We start from the raw sequence: 22,399 nt of genomic DNA, 5'->3' as shown, positions 1-22,399 counted from the left end.
ATGATTAGAGTGAGAAACCAGAAGAAGAAATAAAACTTGATAGAAAGATTTAAAAATCAAATAGATGAAATGAGAAAGAGGATTAGTCTAGAAATAAACAATCTGCGCAGTTTGTAGTGATGCCAGGTGGCAAGTTACAGAATGGTGACGGGTCCATCCAGTCATAGATTAAGACAAGCAGGAAAGAGAAGGGGGTGTGCTGAGTAGCAGAGAAGAGCTAGGACGGAAAGGAACACTGACTTCACTGGATTAGCACACATCTGCATAGGATACAACAGAAATAGTAAAGTGAACCCTGAACATGAAACAGTGAGATTAATACAGCCCATCATATTGGTTACTAAGTAATTTAGCCAACTTTTCCCTTACTTAAAGAAACTTCATGGTATGATTTTAAAAAAGGAACCACACCATCACAAGAAATCCTGGTAAAACAGGTTGCTAAAGTATGGAAAGAAAGGTACGCACAGAACTAGAGGCCAAGACAGGAAAAGGGGGTGGTATCAGGATGTGATGAAGTGGATGTTAAAGCATTAAACAGAACAGAGTGAAATTAATACTGAAAGATTTAATTGAGGAAAAAGATAAGCTGAATCTGTATTTGCCTGTCAAAGATAATAATTTCAGGAGAACTTTTAATATAATGATGTACATCAGTGTTCATAGCAGCATTATTAATTATAGCCAAATGGTGGAACAGCTCAAATGTCCAGTGAATAAATAAACAAAATGTGGTATATTCATACAGCGGGGTATCAGTCAGCCTTAAACAGGAAGGAAATCCTGATAGGAGCTACAGCGTGGAGGAACCTGGAAGACAGTATGCTGAGTGAAGTAAGCCAAACACGAAAGGACAAACAGTATACGAGGCACCTAGAATAGAGCAGAGTAGAGTAGATGTTACCAGGAGCTGCACAGGGAGGGGCTGTTGGGTTCTTACGTGATGGATGCTGAGTTCCGGTTCGGGTGATAGCAGTTCTGGAGATGGACGGTTGGGATGGTCACAGCAGTGCAAATGAGTCCACAGGACTGAACTGTACACCCGCAGACAGGTTAAAATGGTAGGGTTTATGAGTATTTTACCACAGTAATTTTTCAGAGGGAGATTTCAATACATCTCTTTCATAATCAAGAAAAACCTTGTGGACTAGATTTAATACTCCAAATCTGAAAATACAGAATATACTTTTTTCTTATGGCTAAAAACCCAGAAGAGTATCAAAAGAATATATTAATAGCAAAAAAGCAGATGTTTTGGGGATGCAAGGATGGCTCAGTATTTGGGAATGTATTAATATAATTAATTGCCTTAATCATGAATACTTCACAGGTAAAAACATATAGGGTCATATTAATGTTGTCCAAAAGAGACATTTGTTAGAATTCGGCCGCTGTTCCTAATAAATTCAATAGCCCTAGAAGGGAACAGAATAAATGTAATGCAGACTAGACCAAGTATAAAAAAGTAATGAGATTTCAAGTCAGTGCAAAGCTAGAGTCATTTGCATAAATCAGAGAAAATCTGTTCAGTATTCTTTTGGAACTTCTGGGAAATGTACTAAAATTAAAAAATCAAGTAAGTGATGAAATTAATGGAAAAGAAGTGAAAAACATCCATTTTAGGTGTTATGATTGCATACTTGGAAAATTCAAGAGAATTTAATAAAAACCCATTGGAAGGAATTGTAAGGTTGACTGGGTGTGTGATAAATACATCGACATTATTCAGATTTCTCTGTATTGGCCCTGTTTTGGGGAAAAAAATGAAAAATATATTGCATTCTCAATAGCAGCAACAACAAAAGTCTGTAAAATTCTGTTCCAGGACATAAAACATAATCAAATGAAAAGATACTTTTTTTTTTTAAATTGAGGTATGGTCGATTTACAGTTTTGTGTGACTCTGTGGAGTGCAGCATGGTGCTTCAGTCTCACACACACACACACACACACACACACACACACACGTATATTCAAAACATGGAACGCTTTGCGAGTTTGCGTGTCATCCTTGTGCGGCCCCGCTAATCAGCCATCCCTGTGACATGCCCGTTGCGTGTGCACTGCTAGAGTCAGCGCAGAAGATGGATGCTTACTATCATTCTTAACATTTGTGGTCACATGCTACTTCCTATCTATCTGTGTTCATGAGCTTAATTAATCACAGTTAATTGCCATGATGAGGCATTTTTGCTTTTGGGCGGTGGGGGGAGTTTTGATTTTTTGTTTTATTTGTGTTACATAAAATGGACTTGGAGTTCCCTTGAAAGAATCCCTGTCCAGGAATCACTGAGAAAGTGACGATAAAGAACGGGAAGTGGAGGGAGAGTGTGTCCTCAGGTTTTAACCCACACCCAGAGCCGCTGCAGCCCCAACCGGGCCCGCAGGCCAGGCCGCCCATCGTGTGAGGACTGAGAGGCCCTGAGGGCCAGCCGTCTGGAGCACGCTCTGGAGTCAGGCTACCCGGCTGCTTGTTATGTGACCTGCACTGTTATCTTTACTGTCAGTAAAATTAATAATGGATTTTTGTTTCTTGATATATGTTTGAAAATGCACAAATCATGATACATTCATTTTTAGTGCATTTTCACAAAGTGAGCACAAATTTTAAAATATGTATCACCCTACTTCATGCTTTCCCCCTTTCAGTACCTGTTATTCCTCTTCCATAAAGTTAACCAGTGTCCTGACCCCCAAAACGGCTTTTTTTGTTGTGTGTCTGGCCTCTTGGACTCAGCACTGTGTTCCTGAGACTCATTCGTGTAACTGCGTGTGTTAGTGGTCTGTAGTCATTGCCACGTGGCATTCATTCCATGGTAGAAAGTTCAGAGCCTTGTGTTTCACAGTTTTTGCTGAATTGCCCTGTGTGGACACCCTAGCAGTGTGGACGCCCTAGTGGGGTGGACACTCCAGCTGTGTGGACGCCCAGCAGGGGTGAGCTTCTCTGTGTTGCCACAGCGAAGACAGGAACGGCCACTAAAAAGTTCCTTCAGCAGAGCTTCCCTCGGAATGTGCTCAGGGCACGTTCGTGTGTGTGTGTGTGAGTGCCCGTGTGCGGACGTGCACACAGACATTACCTTCTTTCACTGTTCGTTTCTTGTCTTCCAATGCAGGAAATGTATGAAGTTGCCAAGAAACTCTGCTCGTTCTGTGAAGGTCTGGTCCACGATGAGCACCTGCAGCACCAGGGCTGGGCTGCGATCATGGCCAATCTGGAGGATTGTTCAAATTCCTACCAAAAGCTACTTTTCAAATTTGAAAGTATTTATTCAAATTATCTGCAATCCATAGAGGACATCAAGTTAAAACTTACTCAGTATGTTTGCCATTAAAATGGATAATAAGACATTTGTGTAAACACCTTTGTAGTTTATCTGTTTTAGTAATGGTAACTTCGCTTCTAATAGGCCCTGTATTTATTATAACTGAAGTTCATGTTTTTCAGACTTTCATGATGACTTATATGGACTGTAAAATCTAGAAAGTATGGTCAGTTTTATCCCCCACGTACTTCACGTCTACCACATGCCTGACTTCTGTATTCTTTATGTAAAAGGCTCAGAATACTTTTGAAGTCATTTAGGAACCCAAGAATTTTTGTTGTATGTATATGTACAGTTTCAGTGTTTTGTGCACTTTTGGTTCTTTTTAAATTTATTTTTTATTCAATTTGAATTAGAGGGAAGTAGCATGTTCTTTTCTTATTTAATGAAGTAAACCTTATTATTTCAAGTTTCTCTATTTTGTGGTACGAATATTTAGAACATTTTGGCCTTAAGTTGACAATGGGACACATCTCGGGGAGGAAGGGAATGATTAATTAAGATGGGAAAGAGCTTTTAAACGTTTTTATAATTACCTTTTCAAGTAACTTTTTGCAGGGGAGTTCTCTCAGAGAGGTTAATTTAATGTAATTTAATGTAGGAGCCTGAATACTTTTACTATGTTTTTACACAAGTCAAATCATCCAGATTTTATCTTTTCCCATGTTTTTTGACAACATACATCTATCTACCTTTCTGTCTGTTTCAGGGTCTGATGAATGCAAGCGTTATCGTAATCTTTTATAAAAGTGTTAATTTTATCCTCTACTTTCAGTATATCGAAAATATTTTATTAGCTTAAAGACAAAATGTTGAACTTTAAGGGACTGGTATGGTAACTCTTCTTTATAAATTCAAGTTTTTTATACCTTAAGATTTGTTAAAAACCAATTGTCCACTTGTTTAGCATACACTTGCTGCCTTTGCTTTAGAGGGTGTTTCAGTGTGTGAGCAGTACCCTTTGCTGTGTCTAACGACGTGTTTCTCTGTCTAACTGAGAGCACCTCACAGACTACTTTAGGTGCGTGTAATTATTAGCGAGGTGGTAAGATGTGTGTGTGTGTTAACAGTGTTCTTTCTTTCAAAATGCTGATCTCTAACTAGAGCAGTCCCATTGTTTTACTGACAGATCTTTCGTATTTTAAGTTTAGGAACTGCGGTCTCAGTGATGGCCAAGATCCCGCTGTTGGAGTGCCTGACCAGACACAGTTACAGGGGATGTTTGGGAAGACTGGGCTCCTTACCTGAACGCGAAGGCTCAGAAAAGGCGGAGGTGAAGACCTCCGCGGAACTGGTGCTGTCTCCCGAAATGCCTGCAACGACGAACAAATCCTCGTCAGCCTCATGTCACAAGTCCATGGAACACGTAGCCCCAGACCCCACAGATGCTGAAAGTGGAAAGGAAATTAGGGAATCTTGTCAAAGTACTGTCCAGCAGGACGAAACTTCAGTAGATGCTAAAGATGGCGATCTGCCTTTTTTTAATGTTTCTTTGTTAGACTGGATCAATGTTCAGGATAGGCCTAATGACGTGGAATCGTTGGTCAGGAAGTGCTTTGATTCCATGAGCAGGGTAAGTGACGGTAACTTGGTTTTCCTTGGGTCATTTTACCACGTGAAGTTATGTTATCGACACTAAATGTTTCCTATGCAGTAACGGGGAGTGAGTGCCATGCTGGAGTGGAAATGATGGGCTGTGGAATCAAGCATTATCGCCATGTGTATGAGCTTGGACACATCAGACCGTTGAACTTGTAACTTTACTCGAGAGCTGATAGTACATTTGGGAAGATTATCGGAGGGCAGACAGGAGAAATTCTGTGCAGTGCCGAGCCTTGCTGTGTCCCCTCCGCTGGGGACAGTTGTGATGGTGGTGGTACTTTGAATTTTTTCCCCCGACCCAGTAATTTCACTTGGACTTTGTAGTATCTCCTGTCATTTAGTTTGTCCCTACAGTCAGGTTCTTTCATCCTCTGGGTGAACCTCCGTCCTGGCTTTCTGTACTGGCCTGGGTAAAACAGTCGTATGATTTTCATCCTTGTGCATTGAGTCCTGAGCACTCTCAGTACAAGTAAACCGGTAAAAGGGCAGTGTTCGGCGGCCTCTGACCTGCCCTGTGTCCTACATTCACTTAGTAATGAATCTGGTGTTCACATTTACAAATGCTATAGAAGTTCCAAGCTTTTAGGGGAAAAATATTAATGATATAATTTCATTTTTATCTTTACAGTTAAAAAAAATTTATACGGAGAATGGTTTACATTTGATGAAATACAGAAGCCTTGAGTGGTTAGTTCAGAGTAGCCAGCACCAAAGTACTGAATTTCTCCGTCTCCCAGGAAACTGCGACGGGCCTCTTTCTAATCGTCCCACCCCACACCTCCTGGAACCGATTTCTGACGTTTAAAAGAAGTAGTTTTGCGTCTGCCTGATGCATTTTAAAATTCAGAATGTAGACATTGTGTTTTTGTATTTTATAATTACAGTGAGCTTGTGTTTTAGATTAAGTTCTCCCCCGAGTACACTTACAGAAACCTGGGGAGTCAATACCTCTTCAGATCTGAGGAGTGAGCTGGGAGAAATCTTTGAGGCCTGCGTGGAAGGGGACGGGCCCGTGTGTCGGGGGTGCAGGAGCATGAAATGATATTCTGAAGGCTGCGGTTGTCTGAAGGTCATGGGCAGGGCAGCTAAGCTTTTTTCAAAGGTAAACTTTTCATTCAGTTGGAAGAGAGACTTAGTCTTTGGTTTGTTATTGAGAGGAGGGCAGCACATTGTCTGGGTGCCTGAAAATAGCAACATTCTTTCCTCGTTTAAGTTACTGGACAGTAAAATGCAATGGGTTCCACGTTTCTTCTTAATTCTTCCAGTACCTGTTTCCTTGATGACACCCTTCCGGCGTTTCTTTCATTGTGGCCGTTTATTATTTGTGGTCAGAGAACGCTTCAGTTCAGACTTGCCAGGGCAGGGAAGTGTGGAATAGATTATGCCGAAAATGAATGAAAACTAGTGTTCTGGTCAAGTTACTGACGTTTTAGTAGTCTAAAAAATCCATCTGGAATTGTGGAAAGTCAGCCACGTGATTGTGATAGGATGGTTGAAATCTCATTTTTTCTTTCTTTTTTTTTTTTTTTTTTTTTTTTTATAATTTTTGTAATTCCACATGAGTCAGAACGGGCTCTAGACCATGAGGCCGTTTTTGACGGGCTTGCCCTCGGCTCTGCGCTTGCATGTTGAAGTGAAATCTAGCAAAGCCCTTTGTAGGACAGGAGGGAGGTAACAATGGTCCTTTACTGGATGAATGAGGATTCACAAGCATTTTTACCTACCGAAAACGGAAGTTAGCTGTGGTGGTGTTGCCAGGGGGTCGCATCATCGACTTCTCAGAGGGAGCGGTCGCTGGCAGCTCATGCGGCAGCGTGGGAAGTCTTCATGTTGTGAGAGCAGGGTGGCGGCCCCTGCGTTACACGCGCTGTCAGGAGTCAGCGGACACGGCTGTGGTACAGCGCTGTCATCAGTGACGCTCGCGTGACACCGAAATGTTCTGCTCAGCAGAGATGAAAACGCATTTTGAAGAATCAGTTTATGTATTTGTTTGTGCTGGACACAATAACAGTACGTGCTCCTAGTGGGATGTGCCGCGTAGTAAACGGCACTCTGCCGTGATGGTTTGACTAGATTAGTACTTTGCTCCTCTCAGTAGTGTTGTGTATTCTTGATACTACTAATGGCTTTTCTAAAGATCGACTGACCTGAGTATGGGATCTCTCTCACCCAAGATGCCTTCTTTTCATCACATGTTCAATCCGTAATTGTCCAGAACAGCTGCCTGCCAGGTTTTCTGATAGCAGGAGTGCTCATTGCCAATGAACTAATTAAAAAATGTTCCAAGTTTTGATACTCTTCTACAAAAGCAAATTCTGGTTAAAGCCATCATTTTTATAGACTAACCAATTTTAGTAGTATTCTTAACATGTATTTCCAACTGCCAAAGTCAGAAGCCGTTTTCAAAAACTGAGTCAAGAGGCAGGTATCATGGAGCTTGAGTATGATTTGGAATCATAAGGGCTCAGATCGTAGCACTGTACTTCATTTCTGACCTCTGTCATCCACAATAAGTCATTTAAATTCTCTATTTTACGATATTTGGGTGGATTGATAAATGCTAATTTCACAAACTTTTTAGTTTTTACCCTCACATATCAAGGAGAATCTAGAATTGTTGCTGCGTTTTTGTATACTCACATGTTTTCTTAGACTGTATTGTGTTCGTATTAGAACAACTCTTGGGTGCTCTATTTCAGATTATACTACAAAAGACAAACTGACTTGCAAATCTGATGGTTGACAGTGGGAAACATGTTTAGTTAGATAATTTCTCAGCCTTCCAGAATGATATGAACATAAGTTATTGAATCTCTTCTTAGTATTTCATTCAGGAGACCTGTGACCTGATTGGAATATTCTTGTTTACTCTGTGCAGTGGGGTGGGTTTAGAGGTGAGGTGGGAAGAATGGAGAAGGTAAGAAACTTTTTAGTTTTAGACAACAATAATGTTAACCTTTGTAGTTGTCAGGGGAAAAAGCACCAGACTGAAAAATTAGTGTAGCACTGTGTTTAATTATTGAAACTTTGCTGAATCATTACTAGTAAAAATCTGTGATTTAAAATACATAATTTAAAATATTCACAGACTGGAAATTTTAGTTGTCATTACTTGTGCACTGATGGAGTGAAATATTAAGTAGAATAAGCTTTTAGGAACTCAGGTTGTGTAACCTGTATTCAGTGAGTCTCAAACATTCTTCTGTGCTTGTCTGTGTTGTATACTGTACTTCCAGTGAATTGTGAGACACAGAAACTGCATAATCGGGAGCCGTGGTTTGGGGTTTGGGTTTTCTTCCTTAAATCACTGCTGTGTTTTATGTATAGTTGTGATTTTGCCCAGGTTGAAAATTTGAGTCTATTTTAGTCATCTTTTTAAGGCTTTTATCACCCACATAATTTATACCTAGTCATTACTTTGGATTGGAAATGTGTGCACATTGGAGTCACCACAAAAATGAGAAAACATTCACCTATTAACAAATTTTAGTTAACATTGTACAAAGCAGGTGCTGGCTGTATTACATAGCGGCCATGTTAACTTTGAGGTACTAGAAATGCAGCTTCTTACTGACTATACTGAATTCTTGGTAACAATAGAACAGTTCATTTTTACCTGCCTTTGTATGTTCTCTGTGTACCAGACACTGTACCTAAAATAAATAATTTAAGGTCTCTTTGACTGAAGATCAGGGAAGACATCATGAAGGAGGTGGCGTTTGACTAGGACCCTCACAGTCACACAGACGTGGGCTTCAGCGGCTAGGGGGACGCTCACTGCGAACAGAGATCAGAGCTAGAGAAACATTTGTCTGCGTGTACTAGGCGGTTCAGTATTCCGTGTTTTCCGATGTCTTTGTGGGCAGAAGGGAGCCATTTAGGGGTTTCAGCAGAAGACAGCCCTAGTGAGTCAGTGATAGAAGATACCACAGGTGTCCCTGTGGAGGCAGCAGCAAGTAGTCAGAAACACAGACTGAGAGTTTGTGAGGAGGATGAAGGGTTGAACAGGGGCTGGGGTTCCCTCCTTGGAGTTGTGGTTACTGCTGAAATCTCGTGAGGAGCAGGAAAGTGGGCCGCAGCACGGAGTCCCTGGGGGTAGTAGGCGCAAGGAGCTGCCAGAGCGGGTCCTGAAGGAGCCAGCGGGGGTAACGCCGGACGCGCGACAAGTGTCTTCAGCGTGAGCGTGGGAGCCGCACAGGGAGCAGGGGCAGGGCGTCTGGACGAGGACGGCCGGTGTACAGGGTTCTTTCAGGGGAGGGCCCAGCAGGGTTGAGGGAAAGTTTTGGGGTTCTGTGACTTCCATAAATTCCAGAAAATTTGTAGAGTTAAAGCCAGGCAACAGGAGAGGTTGAAGAGTAAGAAAGCGTAGTTGGTCAAGCAAATTCCTTGAGGAGATGCAGGCTAAGAACACAGCCATCTCCAGGGCAGGGGTGTTGATATGTTTTAGAGGGAAGTCGCGTTGATCAGTTAATGACCCAAGAAAGTGTTATTATTAATTCTGCTGTACTTCATAAGACCTGGGAAAAAAATGTTTTTGGTGGGATATTGAGAATTGAATAGATGGTGGCTTGAATTGAAAGATATGGTCCCTAGAACTGGATTCCTGTGTCGGCATTCCTGTGTTTGGTTAACATCATAATTACCCTGTTCTTGACCTTCTTGTGGAAATACACCCTTGATTTCTCATGCTTTTGCTTTTCTCCATTTTCCACTGTTTGTTTTTCTTTGAAGCTTGGTTATCAGAATAGTGTGAAATATATTTTAAACCATTTGTTGAAAATTTCATTCATGTGTGTTTGCTTGTCATTAGCTTGATCCACGGATTATTCGACCATTTATAGCAGAATGCCGTCAAACTATTGCCAATCTCGATAATCAGAATATGAAAGCCATCAAAGGGCTGGAAGACCGGCTGTACGCCCTGGACCAGATGATCGCCAGCTGCGGCCGACTCGTCAACGAACAGAAAGAGCTTGCTCAGGTGCTTCTCGCAGACTTCTCTCAGGAAAAGGAGTGTGCGGTTTTCCTGCACAGTATTTCGTGCGCAGCCTCACCGTGCTGTGCACCACGAGCACTGCTCATGCAGGTGCCACTGGCCCCTGCGCTCCTCGGGTTGGGTGAGGTCCGGGCCGGCTGCCGTGCTGTCCGCGGGAAGGTGGACCGCGCGCTGCGAGCAGCAGGGGGCGCGCGCGGGCTGAGGGGGAGGCCGAGCGTGTCGTGCTGATAAGCCCCTGCTCCCTCCTCGGGGGAAGTAAAGGGCTTAAGAATTTACTAATACTTAGGTTTTTAGGTCTAATTTAATGCAGTGTTCCAAGAACTCTGTTACCAAATTAGATTTATAACCAAAAGAAGGTGACGAAATTGTGAAGAATGGTTGACCTAGACACTCCCCCCACACGTGACTGCACCTCAGGCCGCTTCGTTTGCCTCCCACCCTCAAGCCCTTGGAAAACAGCCTATAGCAAAAGAGGTGACACTAACATTCACTCTTCTGGTTTAACGTTCCCTGCCAGCGTTTCCCCTCTAAATGTGTTCTTTCATTAGAACCTCTGAACAATCGTTCTAATGGGTACAGGTGTTTTGTTTCACCTGCATGGCTGAGTCCATGCAGTATGGTGTAGGTAGGTAAAATGTGTATAACCATGCTGCAGTCCTTGTAAACACGTTTAAAATACCTACAGCGTTTTTGTAGTTTGCTGAGTTCACCTTGTAATGAATTACCAGTTTCTCTTACTCTCTCTTTTGATTTTGGGTCAAGCCGCTTTACCGTGAGCTGGGTTTTTTTTTAATCTTGTCCAAACACTGAATGGAACCCCGGTACAATGCTAAGTAGATGTGCTAGTAGGTATCCTTGTTTAATTCCTGATCCATAAAAAACAGTCAACATTTCACCATTATAATATTTGTAGCCTTTTTTTCCTTCCTGTTCTAATAGAAAACCCCCCATCAGAATAAGAAAGTTACATTCTATTTCTAATCTTGGACCATGCTTGGATTCTTGAAATAAGCTCAACGCGGTTATGATACGTTGTCTTTCTTGTGTATTAGCTGTATTCCTTTTAAGTAATACATGCAGCCTTGACGTAGTAAAGTCTACTGTACTTTAAAATAGCCCTTAGTAGTTCCTTTGAGTGGAAAATTCACTTTTTGTCATTTGAAAATTTCTTTACATCACCTTGTTTCTGAAGGATATTTTCTCTTGATGGAGAATTCCCAGTTGTTAGTGATTTGCTTGTAGTGCTTTGCCTTTGGCTTGGTTTTCAGCAGTTTGGCTACGCTGTGGTGGGCTGTGGCTTGCTTGGTACTTCTCTTGCGTTGGGCTTGTACTGCATGAACTGGATTGATTCTGTTTTTCTCGGATTCGGGAAAAACTAATTGAAAGCCCATTAAGACTTTACCACAGGAGGTTGATTAAAGCAGTAAATTATTTTTTTAATGGATTAAATTACAGGAAAAACATAGTCTTGCAGCACATTGGAAGAAGTGTAAGATATAATATTACTATTAAAATTGTCTTATTTTCAGATATTTAGCCACTTCGGCTTTATTTTAATACACATCATTTAAACCTAAATATTTTCGTAATATTTAGGAAAAACATGAAAGAAAGGAGAGCGAACCACCAGAAAGGAAGAAGACACACTTGCTGCCCTTGGCTGGTCGTGTGGCAGGGGGATAACCATCTGCAGCAGCAAGTGTGACAGTGAGCAGAATGTGACAGCAGAGTAGGAAAAAACCTATAAACACACTACAATAATTATTTTTCCTACAGAATAATAAAATGTACTATAAAGCTCATTATTCTCAAAATATGAGCAAAGGTCAGGGGAACAAAATACAGTAGCCTTGAAACAGTGGTGAGAGGAATGACTTCAAGAAAAAGTACAAGGTCAGTTGATTGATTGTTACTGAGGGAAGTGTGTGGTCTCCCATCGGCTATCACTGATTAGATTGTATCTGCTGGTTTTTGCAACTTCAGGCCAGTGGCCGTGTTTATTTATTGGCTGTGCCCGGACGGGGCCGCTGTGTGTGTGGTAGAGGCTCAGGGACGTAGGTTCTGGTTCTCGTTTGCCTGTTGCATCCCTGGGTACAGAGCTTCATCTTCCTGGGTCTCATTTTTCTTCTAGCCTGAAAATGGAGCAGCATTAGATGAGCATAAACTTCTTAAAAGCTCTGAATCTTTTGCTGTGGACACATCCACTAAACTCAGAAACGCAGGAGATTTTTAAGTCTTATTTGAAAGTAGAACAGTGCATGTCTAACAGATTTTCCTCTGAAATGAATGTTTGTGCCTTTCATGAGACTTAATGTTCTTTAACATATTTTCTGTTAAAGGGATTTTTAGCTAATCAGATGAGAGCTGAAAACTTGAAGGATGCATCTGTGTTACCTGATTTGTGCCTGAGTCACGCAAATCAGTTGATGATTATGTTGCAAAATCATAGAAAACTGTTGGACATTAAACAGAAGTGTACCACTGCCAAACAAGAACTTGCAAATAACCTGCATGTCAGGCTGAAGTAAGTGATTCTGCTATATCTAATTTGGGATGTTGAGGGTTGATATTTTTTGTTTCTCCCAAGTGATGGAGTAATTTTAAACTGTACTGAAACCCTTCATCTGTCGATTGACATGGGGTGAGATGGTTTTTGTAGCGTCTGTGTGTCTGGACTTGGCTCTGCAGGTGGTGTTGCTTCGTGATGCTTCACGCTGACCAGGACGGAGAGAAGCTGCAGGCTTTGCTGCGCCTCGTGGTGGAGCTGGTGGAAAGGGTCCGCACTGTGGAAGCCCTGAGCACGGTTCCTCAGGTGTACTGCTTAGCTGTTGTCGAGGTCGTGAGGAGAAAAATGTTCATAAAACACTACAGGGAGGTACGCAGGTTGAATTTGCTTTCATTGTGTCTGAGCCTGCCTGAACTGGGTGATTATTAACACAAGCTCTCCTCTCCTCAGTGGGCTGGTGCTTTAGTCAAGGACGGAAAGCGATTATATGAGGCTGAAAAGTCAAAAAGGGAATCCTTTGGGAAATTATTTAGTAAGTGTTCTTTTTTAATTTTTTAAGGAAAAAAATGCTGGTTTTATTTCACAGATAAGAAGGTAGCATTACTAGCATGAGTTATAAAATAACCATATTGTTCATTTCTTTACACAGGGAAGTCTTTTCTAAGAAACCGTCTGTTTAGGGGACTGGACTCCTGGCCCCCGTCCTTTTGCGTATGTATTTATTTTCTAACATGACTAAATCCTGTATGTGGTCATTTCAGAGGTAGAGATCTTTATCAGAAGCAGACATTTTTTATCAAAATAAAACTGTTTTTGGCTTTAAAAGATCATTGCCAAAAAGCTTTAATGTAAATTCATAGTTTCTGATACAGAGTCTTCACAACACAGGCGACACTGCTGAGATGGTGGGAATAGATCCTCTTCCTCCCCATCGGTGTCTCCCTCCTCCTTGCCCCCTGCTCCTCCCCCGTCACTCCCCCCGCCCACCCTTCTCCTCCTGCCCCATTCCCTGCCCTCCCCTCTCATTCATGTTTGGACAGATCAGAATAGGGCGACCCATCAGGTAAGCTTCATTAAACAGCGACAAGTAAGTTTGCTGTATTTCTGAACCAGGGCCACCTGGGACCGCTGATCTTACTACGTTAGGAAAAACCAACAACAGATTCCATGGTCAAAGAAGTTTGGAAGCGCTATAGGTTTTCTGTGTTCTCCTCAGACATACTCCTTGACTATTCACCGTGTTTTGTGCTGCAGGGCTTCTTAGGGCTTTAGATGTATGTGTTTCTGTGTACGTGTGAATGAGTGTTGTAACGGGCGGATTTCCCACACTCATTCACACGTAGGAGCCCTGCTGGTGAGGAGCGTCCTGACGTCCCTAAACTGCATGGCTCGTGACTGAGACACCTGGAGTTATCTTGAAAGATGTAGTTCTTGGCAATTTTATAGAGAAATGGTAGATACTCATTTTTTAAGAGGATTACGTGGACTAAGACTTTGTATTTTGGAAAATGTAGTGAAAAGGTAAAGTGAAGGGCAAGGAAAGAAGTAAAGAAAAAACTATTTTTACTACATTAAAACAACACGGTGCACCAGGAGGTTACAGGAATAGATACAGGTCTCAGGCTGGCAGGGGCTTCGTGACCATGCTGAGGGTCAGATGAAAACTGGGAACGCCTGTGCGAGAGGGAAACAAGTGCGTTCCTTTAATGTCGGCAGGAGAGCTAGAACCCCTTACAGGGTTGCTGGAGCCGGGCGCTGGCAGGAGAGCTAGAACTCTGTACAGAGATGCTGGAGCCAGGCAGGGGAAGGGGGAGCAGGAGAGCTAGAATCCCATATAGAGATGCTAGAGCCAGGTCGGGGGAGGAGACGGGAGCAGAGGGGCATGTCAGTTGATCAGCAGCAGCTTTCATGTCCTGGTTATTTCAGACTCAGAGACATAGTAGCGTGTCCTCACTGAATAGCCCTTCATTTTTGTTTGATTATTTTATTGTTTCTCCAGTATGGGTACATCATTTGAAACATTTTTGCTTGTTATATTGAACTTGATTATACTAAGAAACCATTTATGAATTTGATTTGCCCTGTATATTTTTTTGTAAATTATTTTTTTATATAGACACAGAAGCCTCGAAAGTTTGACTGTGAACTTCCAGATATTTCACTAAAAGATTTACAGTTTCTGCAATCACTTTGTCCGTCTGAAGTTCAGCCATTCCTCAGGTAAACGTCACTGGTGTTTTAACCTTGGGTGTCACCTCACGGTGTTGTCTTTGCTCTGGAGCTGTGCAAAGCAGCAGCAGCGCACTTAGGAGACGCCAGAGTAGAGGCAGGCTCTTCTGTGGCTGCTTTGGGACATTTCTGGGGAGTATAAAAATGATCAAAAAATAAGGTTCAGAAAATGAAGGTAAAGTAGAGGAAATGGAATGCCTACAGGAAGGTAGTTCCTTTCCGGTGGTGGTCTGTGTTGTTGCATACTGCGGGAGATTTCCGATTGATCCCTTCCATGATGTGTCTCAGTCTGAAAGTATTCCTGCTGTTGGTTGAAAGAGGATGATAATGCTGTAGTTATTTTTGGCATAGATTAAAATATTTGTTGTAGTTACTCATTTTTCATTATGAAGTCAGAACTCTAATTTGCTCTGTGTTTCAGGGTCCCCTTGCTTTGTGACTTTGAGCCTCTGCACCAGCACGTACTCGCTCTGCATCATTTGGTGAAGGCAGCCCAGAGTTTGGATGAGATGTCACAGACCATTACCGATCTCCTGAGTGAACAAAAGGCAAGTCGCGTTCTTTGAAACGGTCCCCCCGTTAGTGTAGATGCCTGTGCTGCCGCAGCTCTGAAAGCCTGTCCCTCTCTTTTCCAGGCCTCCGTGAGTCAGACGTCCCCCCAGTCGGCTTCCTCACCCCGGACAGAAAGTGCGACAGGCATGACAACTACTACCTCAGCCCGAACGCCGCCTCCGCTCGCTGTGCAGGACGCCCTGTGTCCCGCGGTGTGTCCCTTAGAAGAACTGTCTCCAGACAGCATTGATGCACATACGTTTGACTTTGAAACCATCCCCCACCCGAACATAGAGCAGACTATTCACCAGGCTTCGTTAGACTTGGATTCGTTAGCAGAAAGCCCTGAGTCAGATTTCATGTCTGCTGTGAATGAGTTTGTCATAGAAGAAAACCTATCGTCTCCTAACCCCATCAGTGACCCGCAGAGCCCCGAGATGATGGTGGAGTCCCTGTACTCGTCGGTCATCAATGCCATAGACAGCCGGCGCATGCAGGACACGGGCGCGCGCGGCCCGGAGGACCCGGGCGGCCGCGCCGCCCTCAGCGAGCGGCTGGAGGGCTGTCGGGCCTCGGCCCGCGACTCGCGCCTCAGCCTGCAGGGCCTCAAGGAGGATCTGGGCCGCCTCCGGGCGTTCGTGCAGAAGGAGCAGTGCGACTTCTCCGACTCTTTAACGTGTACAGCAGGAGAAATAAGGAACGCTATTGAGAAAGTAAAGTACGCCTTGGAAATAACACTAACTGAAAAGCACCAGGAGGAGCTGCGGTCGCTGCAGAGCGACTACGAGGGCAGGCTGGCCGCGCTGGTCCGGGAGGGCGAGGAGAGCGCGCGCAGGATCAGCCAGCTGAAGGGGGACCTGCTGTGCCTGGAGGAGGTGTTGCAGAACAAGGACAACGAGTTTGCGCTGGTCAAGCACGAGAAGGAGGCCGTCGTCTGCCTGCAGAACGAGAAGGAGCAGAAGCTGCAGGAGCTGGAGGCGCGGCTGCGCGCGCAGCACGGCGAGGTGGAGGCGCTGCGCCAGGCGCGGGAGGCGGCGCGCGAGGAGCTGCGCGGGCAGCGCGCGCTGGGCGAGGAGCGGCTGCGGCTGCTGCGGGCCGAGCTGCAGGGCCTGGAGCAGAGCCGCCGGCGCGAGCTCGAGGGCGCCCTGCAGCTCCGGCACGCGCAGGAGTTCCAGAAGCTGGCGGCCGACCACCAGGCTCGCTTGGAGAAACTGGAAAAGGAAAGTCAGCAGAGAATTGAGCAGATGCAGGATTCCCACGCCGCGGTCATCCAGGAAAAAGAACAGCAGCTCCAGGAGTTGAAACTCAAGGTGTCAGATTTGTCGGACATGAGGTGTAAGCTGGAGGTTGAACTCGCGTTGAAGGAAGCAGAAACTGATGAAATAAAGATTTTGCTGGAAGAAAGCAGAGCCCAGCAGAAGGAGACCTTAAAGTCTCTCCTTAAACAGGAGACAGAAACTATGAGAACAGAGATCCAGCAACTAAACCAGAAGATTCAGGATAATAATGAAAGTTACCAGGTGGGCCTGGCGGAGCTGAGAACTTTAATGACAAGTGAGAAAGACGAGTGTATTTCCGAGCTGGTCAGCAGACACGAGGAGGAGTCCCGCGTGCTCAGGGCCGAGCTGAGCAGAGTGACGTCCTCGCATCAGCAGGCGTGTGAAGTAGAAAAGAGCCTGAAAGGAGAGCTGGCCGAGCTGCAGAGGAAGCTGGACTCAGACTTGAGTGCTCTTGAAAAAGAAAAAGATGAAAAAATCGCCCAGCAGGAAGAGAAGTACGAAGCTATTATCCAGAAACTTGAGAAGGACAGAGAGAAACTTGTCATGAGCCAGGAGCAGGAGAGAGAACAGCTACTGCAGAAGCTCACTTGTGAAAAAGCAGCAGCCGTTCAGACTGCCCTGGAAGGACTGAAGTTGGAAAGAGAAGCTGTTGAGAAAGAATTAATAGAAAAAGTCAAACATCTTGAGGGGCAAATAGCAAAAAGGTAAGAAATTAACCTCAGTCTGTAATCATCAAGTTGAAGTCATGATTCAAGTCTTAATTGTGTGTGTAATCACATACGTTGATTTACTCACTTATCTTAGATGTAACAGTTGAAATATTTTATAAAGTAAAAACTCTTTAGTGTTTCTTAATAAACATTTTAAAAATAACAAACAACATAACTCCATTAGTGTAGCTTTTAAAAATGGATTCGCATTTTGGATTTCCAGAGAAATATTTTTGAAAATCTCAAATGTTTTCAGGATCTTCTTTGTCCTTTTTTAACTCATAAATTTCCTTTTAGTTTATTTTTAATTTTTTCCCCTAAATTCTTCGTTTGAAAATTATGTGTTTTCATTCTTTAAACCGTGTATGTAGGTATAAAAGAAGTTTCCTCTGAGCAGTGTTTAGTAAAGGCTGAATTCTAGCTTAAGGCTGTGTAACTTCATGGTTGTTATGATTTTAGTTATTTCTTCTGGGTTCAAATGGTAATAGGTAATGTAAAATTCCAGGTTTGATACAGTAGTGGGGTTTTTGCATTTTTATTATTGTTACTGTCTCATGTTTCTGTCTTTGATCAGAGAAAAAAGTCTTCAGTATTTCTGCTCCATTAAAATTTATTGAGATTTTTATGGCCTAATAAACAATTTCTAGAACATGATCGATTGGTTCTAGTGTTAATTCTTCCAAGGGAATCTGTTTACAGGTATACAATGTATTATATGTGGTACCCTCCGGACCTCAGCTGCAGAGGTGTTCGGGAAACAGTCCAGTGCGGGTGAGGTCCGAGCAGGGGAGCCACGGCGGGACGGCAGGCGGGGCAGACTGGGCGCCCATTCTGACCCCATGGTCCTAGTCCCGCTGCCACCTACACCGGACTGCCAGTGCTGCGGTCTTGCCCACATGGCTTGGCTTCTGTCCCTCGTGTCACCGAGGACACCTTTCTCCCTCCATATCATTCCAGCCACCCTCGAGTGGCAGACTGGTGCTCGCTCACCTTGTACAGACGCGCTCTCTCTTGACGGTCAGCTAGGTAGATGCGGAGCCCCAGGGCTACTGCCCTCATCACGATGGTGTCACATGCCAGGGCACTGGGGCAGGGTGGGGAGACGTGGTTATTACGTACAGGATTCGCCACTGCTCTTTATTTCTGTAACCAGCCTCGCAACTCCAGTCGCTATTTACAGCTTCCATCACCCACTCCATCTTTTACCTCGGACAGTGTCTTAGCTTGTTTCTTCTTCTCAGCCTGAAACCCCTGCCATTCATGGTACTTCCTCTACTGCGGCTGCGGAGGTGTTTCACTTGGCTCTTTGTTGCTGGATGTGGCCGTCTCCATGCTTCCATTCTGCGTCCTTGGTAACCCTGAGATCATGCAGCCTGTAGTTCCCACCCTGCAAATCCCCTCTCCTCTCGCCCAAAGGAGAGGCTGTGAAAAGCATTACGTGTCATTTGAAGTTGAGTAAATGTACACTTAAAACCAGTTTGGGAACATTTACATGTTTTAAGATTTATTTAAAATAGTTTGGGAATATTTACATGGCACCCTTTCTCCTGAGGCTCGGCATGTTGTAACACCTTTGATGAGAGTAATGATCCACCTGGACAAGCTTCCAGATGTAAAGGATTGTTAGGTTGGAAGTAGATAGGATTAAAGTAAGTGTTAGGTCGTGCCTGCTCCCCTTCCCTGGGCCTCTCCGCTCCTCCGCTGTTTTGTCAGTGCGTTCTCAGAGGAAGGAACGTGGCGCTTTCTGCTGGTAGACATTTAAGTTCGCTTTAGTTTTGTGTTATTTATTCATTAGCCAGCAAAATGAACCAAAGCCTGTTTTAAAAATGAAAAGCCTTTCCCCAGGTGTGTTCTGCAGGCTGTTTCTTTTCTCACCTCTCAGCTGTCCTGCCTGCTGCATTACAGAGAAGGCAGGACTGAAGCTGACACTGAGCTCTTGAGAAGTGTGTTGACTTTTACACCAAAAGCATTACCTTTTGCTGGTAGAAGCTGATTATCCTGAGTTTATCAGACATGTTTGTTCAGCCGTGTCGGTGTCAGGGAGCATGTCATCTGTGCTGAGCCTTGCCCCTCTGCTCGTTTCTCTTTTGGGGCCAGATGTAAAGGGTTCACCTAGCACTGTCATTAACCCCGAGTCACCGCTGTTAGGCATGAGGAAGACACTTAGCCTTGCTGATGTCATCTGTTGACGGTACTTGGTATGTTTGTGATTGCATCTGTAATTTTGGGAAAAAGTTTTAATACTGCATTTAATTTTTAAAGTCATGCCATTGAATCTGCCAGAGAAGATTCTTCAAGCCTAGTTGCTGAACTTCAAGAAAAACTGCAGGAAGAAAAAGCTAAGTTTCTAGAACAACTCGAAGAGCAGGAGAAAAGAAAGAATGAAGAAATGCAAAATGTTCGAACATCTTTGATCGCGGAACAGCAGGTATGCGTGTCCCCTGCCCTCGTTTCATTTATTTTAGGGCCAAAGAAGGTGAACATACATCAACAAATACAAGTTCCTTGTGTAGCTGGGGTTTCTTACATCTTAGGTGTGCTCTTCCTGCACTGATCCTGAGACACAAATTAAATGTCTTCATGATAAAAGCGTTTGCTTGTTACTGGTCATTACGTCACACAGGTACTTCACAGTGAAATAGTCCTAGATTAGAAATTAGGAAATGTGAATTGTGTTTCCAGTCTCTTAGCTGTCTGTGTGATCTCGGAAACATCATTTAACCTCTTCACAACCCAGATTAGTTTTTTGCAAATAAAGGTGTTTATATTTGTACCGCTACAGAGATGATACTTGGGTTTTTTCCTCTAAGCTAGAACTTCATTATATATTACATGCTGATAATTGTATTGATGTGATCGGCCAGCAGCAGGTTACGGTGGAATATGGTTGAACTTTGGTGATTCACTTAATTGGCGTTGATCAGCGGGGAGCGGCAACGCATGTGGGCTGAGCAGGGCCCAGACCCCGGGACTGGGATGGCCGTCAGGGAGCCTGTACGCCAGCTATGGTCTGGATAGCAGTAGGGGAGCACTTCTGCGCGACAGAGGTGGCGGCGAGGACGTGGAGAAGAGCGGGGGCTGCGGGGCCGGGCAGGTGTCGGGACAGGCACGGGGACACCGGCATCCTTTGTTTACCTTGCGGAGGCCGCTCCTGAAGCCGGTGGATGCGGCGTCATTGACTCACATGTGTGATACCGTGTGGTACAGCTTCACTCTTCTCAGTATCCTTTTAGAGTTCAAAAAATGTCAACCAGAGAACAAGTGTGGGTCAGAACCCTTACTTACGAAGTTTAAATTTCAGGGCTCGGGGACAGACAGAAGGGCCGAAAAGGAGGAATGAGGATGGGCAATCGGAAAAAGGAAGGGTGTGTGTAGCGGAAACCAGGGAAGTAACTGCCAGGGTGGGAGCAGTCACCAGCTTTCAGTGAGATCGTCAGTGAGCAGGTCACTCACAGCGTCTCTGTTTCTGAAATTCTGAACTTGTCAGTTCTTCAGCGGATTCATCCTGCCTGAGACAGGTCTGTCTCCTTCTGGCCGCCTTTCTCTCTGCGGGCTCCTCTGGGAGCACGTTTGCGGGCGCAGGCCTCCAGGATCCAGTGGGGGTGAAGTGGCAGATGGAAACCATCTCTTCAACTTTAGTTCTTCCTCCAGTACTTGTAAAGTGAGAGGAGAGGTGACTCCTGAGACACCTTCCGATTTTCCGTAGTGTTTGGATGTTAAGTAGTGGTTGCTAAGTTGATTTAGAGCTAGTTTTGTAGGGATGCCTTGGGCCTAGCTGTCTCTGACCTTAACCTTGTTTCTAACATGTGTATTACAATTGTGGTAAGTTTTCTGAAAATCCGCTTCGTATTACAGAAGCAGCAAAGACTATGAAGACAAAGCAGCTAATGCACTGTTAGGACTATTCTTTTTGCTTTCTGCATGTGAGCAATGCACAGAGGAGTGGCTTACTGCACAGGTGCACCCTAAATGCTCTTTCTGAGGGATCGTCCTGTCTGCCTTCTGGCTGGAAGTCGGTTTAACCCAGTATTTGATGAATTCACTAAATTAGGTCCAAGAATGCCACATTCTTGTTAAGTCTCCCTTTTCTAGCATTATTGGCATTATTCATTGATGAGAGGATCTGTGACTGTTAATTTTGGAAGCTGGCTCATGAGGTCTCTGCAGGCAGTTGGATGTGTGAGCTTGGCCGTGAGAAGGCGTTGGTGGACTCGAGGACGGCGCGTCGGCGGTGCAGGGCAACGCGCTGCCCCAGGAGCCACAGGGAGGACTCAGGGCAGGGAGGCTCCTGAAGGAAAGAGTCCCGTGTACAGCGGCGCTGGTTAATTGTTGGCTGGTTTTTTTTTTCTTTCTCCAAAATTTAAAAATTATTTGCTAATACTTTTCCTCTAAACATGTGGACAATAACGTGAAAATAGAATTCATTTTCAAGATACTAAGTTGGAACACACCTTAATACAGAGCTAATAAAATGCAGCCACAGTGCCTTCACCACAGCGTAGCATTTTAATTGAACAGTTCCCATCGCTTGTGAGTGGCGCGCGCTCCTCCCCGCGTGCAAGTGCGCCCGCGGCCGGAGGGGCGGGTGTCCGCCCTTTGCTCCGGCTGCCCCGTGCGTGCCGCCCGTTTACGAGGTTGTCACTCTGTTGTCCCAGACCAATTTTAACACTGTTCTGACGAGGGAGAAGCTGAGGAAGGAGAACATCATCAACGAGCTGAGCGATAAGCTGAAGAGCGCGACGCGGCAGCAGGAGCGGGACAGAGGTCAGCGCGGGCGGGCGGGGGCGGCGGGCGCGGGCCGTGGTGCGCTCGTCCTGCCGCTCGTCCTGACGCCCGTGTTCCCCCCACCCCCCACCCCGTGCGCTGCAGATCTGATAGAGTCCCTGTCCGAGGACCGGGCTCGCCTGCTGGAGGAGAAGAAGCGGCTGGAGGAGGAGGTGGGCCGGCTGCGCGCCGGCGGCCGCGTGCCCTCGCCGTGCGCGGCCGCAGCCCCGGAGCTGTGCGGGGCCTGCGCGCCGGAGCCCGCGGGGGAGGCGGAGCGGCCGGCCCCGGAGGCGCAGGACGAGGGCCGCGCGGACCCGGCGCTGGAGACCAGCACGATGTCGGTGCAGTGAGTACCGCCCCCCGCCGGGGCCCTCCCAGCCCGGAGCGCGGCTGAGGCGGGGGGTGTGGAGCCCCTGCGGCGTGTTTCCTGCCGTGCT

General features: G+C 45.0%; 1 protein-coding gene across 5 annotated transcripts in view; it reads left to right on the top strand.

Annotated features, from left to right (window-relative positions):
• RB1CC1 (RB1 inducible coiled-coil 1) overlaps positions 1 to 22,399 on the top strand; it is an 84,076-nt gene that overhangs the window by 18,322 nt on the left and 43,355 nt on the right. For 4 of the 5 annotated variants that reach the window (XM_064480813.1, XM_064480812.1, XM_064480814.1 and 1 more), the window contains 13 exons: positions 3,114 to 3,316; positions 4,470 to 4,896; positions 9,736 to 9,906; positions 12,261 to 12,445; positions 12,610 to 12,796; positions 12,878 to 12,959; positions 13,077 to 13,138; positions 14,544 to 14,647; positions 15,078 to 15,204; positions 15,292 to 17,192; positions 19,461 to 19,626; positions 21,854 to 21,962; positions 22,068 to 22,308. In XM_064480813.1, the coding sequence (XP_064336883.1) occupies positions 3,114 to 3,316; positions 4,470 to 4,896; positions 9,736 to 9,906; positions 12,261 to 12,445; positions 12,610 to 12,796; positions 12,878 to 12,959; positions 13,077 to 13,138; positions 14,544 to 14,647; positions 15,078 to 15,204; positions 15,292 to 17,192; positions 19,461 to 19,626; positions 21,854 to 21,962; positions 22,068 to 22,308 (3,965 nt within the window). Of the gene's footprint in view, positions 1 to 3,113; positions 3,317 to 4,469; positions 4,897 to 9,735; positions 9,907 to 12,260; positions 12,446 to 12,609; positions 12,797 to 12,877; positions 12,960 to 13,076; positions 13,139 to 14,543; positions 14,648 to 15,077; positions 15,205 to 15,291; positions 17,193 to 19,460; positions 19,627 to 21,853; positions 21,963 to 22,067; positions 22,309 to 22,399 lie in introns of those variants that run through there. The other variant, XM_064480815.1, reaches the window with a different exon arrangement.

The sequence above is a fragment of the Camelus dromedarius genome, chromosome 30, assembly GCF_036321535.1.
Source record: "Camelus dromedarius isolate mCamDro1 chromosome 30, mCamDro1.pat, whole genome shotgun sequence".
Lineage (NCBI taxonomy): Eukaryota > Metazoa > Chordata > Mammalia > Artiodactyla > Camelidae > Camelus > Camelus dromedarius.
The sequence above is the reverse complement of the archived record's forward strand: the minus strand, read 5'-3'. Positions and strand labels throughout refer to the sequence as shown.